The 8013-nt window shown below is 38.5% G+C and overlaps 1 protein-coding gene across 1 annotated transcript in view; it reads left to right on the plus strand.

The window, feature by feature from the left end:
- Nucleotides 1-8013, plus strand: part of LOC106877277 (probable myosin light chain kinase DDB_G0279831) — a gene marked incomplete at its 3' end in the record, with an annotated part of 41647 nt that overhangs the window by 28980 nt on the left and 4654 nt on the right. The window contains exon 5 of the mRNA XM_052973910.1: nt 5565-7372. Within this exon, the coding sequence (XP_052829870.1) occupies nt 5565-7372 (1808 nt within the window). The remainder of the gene's footprint in view (nt 1-5564; nt 7373-8013) is intronic.

Raw genomic sequence — 8013 nt, forward strand, 5'->3', positions numbered from 1 at the left:
AGGGGGTTCAATTCATTCAACTAAAAATTCAAGGCTATGCCCCAGCATGGCCGCAGTCTAATGACTGAAACAAGTAAAAAAACAAAACTAAACAAAGAAAAAAAAAACAAGATTAATTGATTATTAAGTCAGTAAAATGTGTCGGATCAGTGATTAATGCAGGTCAGTCAGTGCAATTGATATAACAAAAACACTGTTGTTGTTGTTGTAATAGTAGGTCAACTATGATAAAGCAGACCTAGGGTGTTGAAAATTGTGACCTTCACTCCTTTATATCGGAACGTGGCACTTCTAGGATTACATTGTCTAATATAGCTTTTATTTGTAATGTTCCCCCATTCCATTTTCTGTTTTATAATTTCCCACCCCTCCCCACTCCCACCTGCAAATCATATCTATATTATGGACTGTGCCCATGCTGGGGCACCTTGTAGGATTAGACAAACGAATCAATCCCAGGGTTTATTTTAAGTGTGTTACTTATCATTCCTTTGGTCTCTGTTGATAAACCCCCACGTTATAGGGATGTAAACATACCAACAGAGGTTGTTAAGTGGTGGGGGTGACACACAATCACAGATATACACACATACATATTAGCACACACACACACACACATACACACATGCACTCACACACACATATAGGCTCAGGAGTGGTTGTGTGGTAAGAAGCCTGCTCCCCAACCTCACAGCTCTGGGTTCAGTTCCATTGCATGGTACCTTGGGGCAAGTGTCTTCTACTATAGCCTCAGGCTGACCAAAGCCTTGTGAATGGATTTGGTTGATGGAAACTGAAAGAAGCCCGCTGTATGTATTTATATAGATATATATGTGTATGTGTGAGTGTGTGTGTGTATGTGTGTGTGTGTCTGTGTTTGTCCCCCTACCACTGTTTGACAACCTGTGTTGGTGTGTTTACATCCCCATAGCTTGTGCAGTTCGGCAAAAGAGACCAAAAGAATAAGCACAAGGTGTAAAAAAAAAAAAAAAAAAAAAAAAAAAAAAAAAAAAAGTCCTGTGGCTGATTTGTTTGACTAAAATTCTTCAAGGTGGTGCTGCAGCATGGCCGCAGTCAAATGACTGAAACAAGTAACAGAATAATAGAATATAGGTATATATTTTCTCTCTCTCACTCTCTCAATATTTTTGCATCTATTTTTGAGTTGGTTTCTTTGCTGACATTTTTGAACTCTTCAGAAAATTCTATGACAGAATTCCAATATTTCCTTGTTTCCATATGTAAATTTTCTGACTTGTATTCCACTTCTGCATTCAATCATCTCTGCTGTCTCTTTTCATCTTCTTGGAATGTTTTATTATCAAAGAATTATCCTTGTCTTTTCTTCCGAGTGAAGCACTCTTTCAAGTCCAGTCAGCAATTGTTGCAAAAAGAATTTTATTTTCATAAAATTTATTTCAGTCTCTTTGATTTTGTATCTTTTATGTCATATAGTATTGGCAATATGTGTGTGTGTGTGTGTGTGTGTGTGTGTGTGTGTACATGTGTGTATGAGTGTGTGCAGGTATGTATATATTGATATAAATGTGCATGTGTATATATATTCATGCACACACACACACATATATGCACTGATATGGCTGTGCGGTTAAGAAGTTTGGTTTACCTCCCAAGCGTGTGTTCTTGTGTTCAATCCTACAGTGTGGCACCTTAGGCAAGTGTCTTCCTTTATATCTGCTTCCTGACCAAAGACTTTGTGAGCAGATATGGTAGAGGGGAAACTGATTGAAGTATATTATGGGCGTATATATGTGTGTATGTATGTGTGTATGTGTGTGTGTGTGTTTGGGTCTCCTTTGTCTTGGCATCACATGATAGTTGTGAGTGCCACAGTCGTACAAGTAAGTATCCTTCATTTCCAGTTTGTCATGAAAACATGTCTGGCCTGGGAGAAATATTAACTGGAATCAGTTAAAAGGTTGGTGACAGGAAAGGAATGAGTCAAGTTGGAATATGCAAGACTTTATAAGCAATGCAGGAATTTACGAAAGTGAATAAAGAAGTCCTCTCAGGAAGAACACAGCCTTGCTTTCTATAATAGCAGCATCATCATCATTATCATCATCATCATTTAATGTCTGTTTCCCATGTTGGCATGGGTTGGATGGTTTAACAGGAGCTGACCAGCTGAAGGGCTGTTTAGGCTCCATGTCTATTCTGGCATGGTTTCTATGGCTGGATGCTCTTCCTAACACCAACCACTTTACAGAGTGTACCAGGTGCGTTTACGCAACACTGGCACAGTTGCTTTTTACGTGGCATTATATATATATATAATGATGATGATGATGATGATGTCCACCCTGCTGGGCAGTTGGTGTTAGGAAGGGCATCCAGCAGTAAAAATCATGCCAAAACAGACACAGAAGCCTGGTGCAGGCTCCTGCCTGGCCAGTTCTTAGTTAAACCATCCAACCCATGCCAGCATGGAAAGCTATAGCCTCGGGCTGACCAAAGCCTTGTGAGTGGATTATATGACAGGCTTCTTTCAGTTTTCGTCTACCAAATCCACTCACAAGGCTTTGGTCAGCCCGAGGCTATAGCAGAAGACACTTGCCCAAGGTGCCACACAGAGGGACTGAACCCAGAACCATGTGGTTAGTAAGCAAGCTTCTTACCACACAGCTACTCATGCACCTTTATCCTTCATTATCATCATCATCATTTTCACTTCCGCATTTCTATGCTTGCATGGGTCAGATGGAATGCATTGAGGCAAATTTTCTACAGCTGGATGCCTTTCGTGTTGCCAACCCTTATCTGTTTTCCAAGCAAAGTCATATTTCCCCCATGGCCAGGCACTGGAAACAGGCATCATTGCTTGTATGACAGTGATGCTCATTTACAACCATCACCTGATGCCAAGACTACTTCCTTTGAACCTTCACTCGTAACTCAGAGTTTTGATAATCTATTTTGTGGTCAATCAAATATTTAAATCATCGAAATCTGAGGAATGTATTTATTTCCTCAGACTTAAAATATATTGACTTAAACACTCCCACGTGTTAAGTCTTTTAAACTCAAATGTCTTCTGCGATACTCCATTGTCTGAGATAATAAACTCGAGTTTGAAGCTTGGAGATTAAGGGTAGAAAAGAGACAAAAAAGCAGTTCCCCCCACTTTGCTCTTTGACTCATACTTTTTCTCTCAAGTAAACAAGTTCTCTTCCCCTTTCTCTCCTCTTAACAAACTGAATCTGACCACCTTCTCCCTCTCTCTATTCCTCTTTGCTCTCCTTTGCCCATTCTCTTTAATCTTCTCTCTCTCTCTCTCTCTCTCCTCCTCCTCCTCTCTATCTTTCTCTCACTCAACCTTTGTATTGATCTCTCCTCTTTCTTATTGCTTTTCTTTCATTTTCTCTCTTTCATCTTTAACCTTTTTTTGTTTTTATTTGTTTCAGCCCACATTTGGGCTCCGTAAATGTATTGCTAGTTTTTGAAATGAGCCCCAAAGTAACAAAATGTTTACAAAACTTGAGTATTTTTAATGCATTGCAGCAGTGCATGAGGATGACTTTACAGTGATGTGCGTTGTGTGTGTCTGTTTCTGTTTTTAATCAATTGCAACATTTGTTTTATATATAATAAAAGAAACTTGATGGTGTGTTTTAACACATTTAATACCATATTTACTATAGTGTGGATTGAAAATGGTTGAAAATTGCCACTGTAAGTGGTTGGTTGATAGAATTAGTGACTAAATCTCCTTCAAATCACAACCTGCTATTGTAAAACAAGAAAGATCTCCCAAATAATGTAGTCTTAGATATACAAAAAGACAGAAGTGGACAATTGGAATGGCTTTACTCATAGGTGTGCTCAATCAGAGCTAACTTGGTCCTAATCAACAACAACAACAGCAACAACAACAAATAGTTGTTGATTTAATGTTACAGTTTGGCAACTATTAATAGTATAATTTAGATGTTGTTGCTGGGAATGGTTTATCAGAAGAGAATTCCTGCCATAAGTGTGATTTTATTTGCTGTTGCCTGGCACCAGTTTATCTTGCTATAAATGTGATTCTGTTGTTGCCAGGCACCAATTTATCAGTAAAAATTTCCTGCTACAATCGGAATAACTTTGTCATTGTTAAGCTAATATTTGGGAACGTAAATATGTGAAATGCTGACAGAAGATTTTGATTTACATTATTTTCAACCAGGAAGTTTGCCTCATGACCAAGAGTGGTTTCACATGGTTTGCTATCAAAATGGTTAAACTGTACCTAGCATGTAAGTTTCCAAGAAATAAAATGCCTGTTTATGGATTTCAACTGTCTTTCGTCTCTTGGACTGGAGTTTTTTTGTGGCATCATTGCAGTATATGTTGCTGAGACTCTTCCTGGCCCTCCCTCTGCCAGCATGAATGCACCTCAAGGTCTGGTTTTGTCCTACAGATTCTTCTCAGTATCTTCAGCAATGCTCATCACTCTTCATTCCTTCCTAACATTTGACACAAAAGCATCATCTTCATGCAAACAACGCACCTAATCTTCATTGATTCCTTCAACAGGAACTTTTAGAACATTCTCCAGTGATGTTTCAAATTCAATATCAGTCTTCTCTTAACCCTTTCGTTACCATATTTCTGTTGAGATGTTCTGTGTTTCTTTCAATTAATTCTAAATATAACAAAGAATTTAGTAAAATAACTTAGTTATAATTAAACTAGTGTTAGGAACATAAATTGTGACTAAGGTTTGGGGAAAAATTTTAATTCAAAACTTTTGAAAAGAAGACATTTGTACAACAGAGCCAGATGCAGTTTCAGCCAGGTTGGTATCAAAAAGGTTAAACTTCATTTTCACATCTGTGCCATAAACAATTAATAGTCTGGGATCCAACAAGTGCTACAGGTTGCTTTCTTTGATTCTTCATTCCTTTATTGCAAACTCCACCATGTTTCTTCACATAATCTTGTCTTCATTTATTATTTTCACCTCTACTTACACAGGGCTAGACATCATCCTTTGCCTGTTTTGACACCATTATTTGGTCCTTAGATGCCTTTAGCAGAGCAGATCCACTCTGTTGAAAACATCCAGATCATACAGTTCTATATTTAAGAGATGAGGAATTATGTACATTATTAACGTTATTTACATTTGACAGATATTTGTCCTCATCTTGTTTGTTGTTAACACGTTTTGGCTGATATACCCTCCAGCCTTCATCAGGTGTCTTGGGGAAATTTCGAATCTGGGTTCTCATTCCTAAGGTATTTTTCGATGTTGTTATTATTATTATTCAGGTCACTGCCTGGAATCGAACTAGGAATCTTGGGGTTAATAGCCCACGCTCTTAACCACTACTTTCTGCACCCCCATCCCTCCCTCTTTCCCTTCAGGCTCAGTGGCCCTGTAAGGGGTTGATGAGCACTACCTTCTCTCCTGAATAAACATTAAAATAAACAAAAGCTCTTTTCACTCCCACTCACTGATCACACTTCCATTTGCTGCTCTCACTCCCACTCACTTTTTTCACTTCCACTCACTGACCACACTCTTACTTACTGTTTACATTCTCATTTCTTTGCAGGACGACCTCATGAGTCACTCCACTTGGAACTCAACAGAAACAATGGAGCTATTTCACAAACTGTTAACTCTTACAATGCATTTCATCCAGGACGTTATTTCCATGCGAATAATCATTATCACCATCATCAGCAACAACAACAGCAACAGCAACAGCAACAACCACAACAACAACAGCTGCACCAACAAGTCCGTAAACCTTTGGTGGGTCTTGGTGCTTCTTATAATCGTGGTAACCAGGTGCCCCAGACAGAGAGCAACTGTAGCCAGCGTAGACCCAAAGTAATTACCGTGGTTCGTTACGGATCTTACCCAAGGAACACTATTAAAATGTTCCTTAATCGTCAAACAATTCAGTCTTTTGAACAGATTATGGGAGACATTTCAGAATCTTTTGGTATCAAATGGCAAAACAAAAGATTTCACAGATTGCTTTCTTTACGTGGTAAACAAGTCCATGGCATCAATGATTTTTTTCGTGAAGATGATGTGTTCTTAGCGGTTGGTAATGAGCAGATATGCGATGGCGATATACAAGACATTATACAAGAACTTTACCCTAATAGTCCGTATGCTAAAAGTCTTTTAAAACAATGGCAGAAGACAAAGAGGCGCCGTCTTGTTCATGATGTTAAATACAAGTCGGAAAAACTCGATAGTGGTTTCGGTAGCAGCGAAAGCAGCAAGAAGGTTATCATGAATGATTACATATCTTCCAGTGATACCAGAACCCCTGCATATTCTACAGAATTGGCCAGCAGCAGATTGAATCCAGGAAAGAATTTCCGGATGATGCTAAAAGCCGATCGATTTAAAGATCGAGTATTATATGAAGAGGATGTTGAAGTGAGAAAGCGTCAGAGGAAAATGGTCGAGAGCAATAAATGTTTTTCGGTCAGAAACAACAAGAACAACAAAAACAATGATAACAACAGTGACAACAACAACAGCATTAGTGGTGTAGGTGGTGGTGGTGATGACGGCAAAGGGAGCAGAGGAGGAGGAAGAAAAAGCAAATGTGATGGTGACAAGGATGCTGACAATAATAACAAAAACAAGACCATGAGAGTTAAGAATGGCTGTCAGGATAAATCGGTAATGATTGCAAGTGAAGATAAAGAAAATTTGGTGAAGCCTCTGGTCAACAACGATGTGTTAATTGAAACAATGTCAAAGCTAATGGCAAGAATTTCGTCTGCAGATCTCACCAGCCTCTCCATCACTGACCTCACCGCTGATGACAACATTCCTTCGTACGTCATTCACAACTACAACAACAACACGACCAATACCAACACCAAAGCCAGAATGTCTCCTCCTACCACTGTTTCTTTCACATCTTTGACCACTACTATTACTACTACTGCTGTGGCTGCTACTACGACGACTACTACTACCAACACGCCTGCAGCAGTGACCGCTACTATCTCTGTTTCAAACACAACCCCCAACATGATGTCATCGTCCAGTGAAATGAAGACTGACCAGCTGTCCGTGCTTGAACCCTTTCCAGCCATGAAATCGAAATTGGGGTACCAAGTATTGAACAACGACATCCTGGATAGGTATTACCTTGGCAGGACGTTGGGTTATGGTAACTTCGCCGAAGTACGAGAAGCCAAGCGAAAGCAAGGTTTGCCCTGCGAAGTAGCCATGAAGATCATTGACAAGAATAAAATAATCGGTAAAGAACGCATGGTAGAGAATGAGATTTATATACTGACTGTCTGTAGACATAGCAACATTGTCAAACTGTATGAAGAATTTGAAACTCCAGATAGGATTTACTTAGCTATGGAATTAGTAAAGGTAAGTAACTGCATGCTTTAATATATATACATTTGTATATATGTATGTATATAACACACAAAGTATGGGGGTTTAAATCACAGGTGATCTAAACGATTAGGTATGCCAGGTGAGTATTGTAACGGATTGCTGGGGCTCCAAGGTTATAGCCGAGACGGTAGTTATGGAGCCATTGCAAATTTCTGTTGCAGCAGATATATAATTGTTAAAGAGGACAGCAAACATTAAGACAAGGCAAACCTCTCAAGTCGTATACAATATTATCATAGGAAGAAGAAATTCAAAGTCTTACAGCTGTTTCTGGGATATTTCTGAGTATGGGATATTCCATCATCAGAGACAAATAGGGAAATATATATATATATATATATATACCATTCTCATTTTCCCTGTTTTCCCTATTTGTCTCTGATGATGAAATATCCCATACTGGAAGATATGCCAGAAACAGCTGTAAGACTTTGAATTTCTTCCTATAATAATATTGTATATGACTTGAGAGGTTTGCCTTGCCTTAATGTTTGCTGTCCTCTTTAACAATTATATATACATATATATATATATACATATATATATACATACATACATATATACATACATATATATATACATACATACATATATACATACATACATATATA

The sequence above is a fragment of the Octopus bimaculoides genome, chromosome 17 (assembly GCF_001194135.2).
Source record: "Octopus bimaculoides isolate UCB-OBI-ISO-001 chromosome 17, ASM119413v2, whole genome shotgun sequence".
Taxonomy (NCBI): domain Eukaryota; kingdom Metazoa; phylum Mollusca; class Cephalopoda; order Octopoda; family Octopodidae; genus Octopus; species Octopus bimaculoides.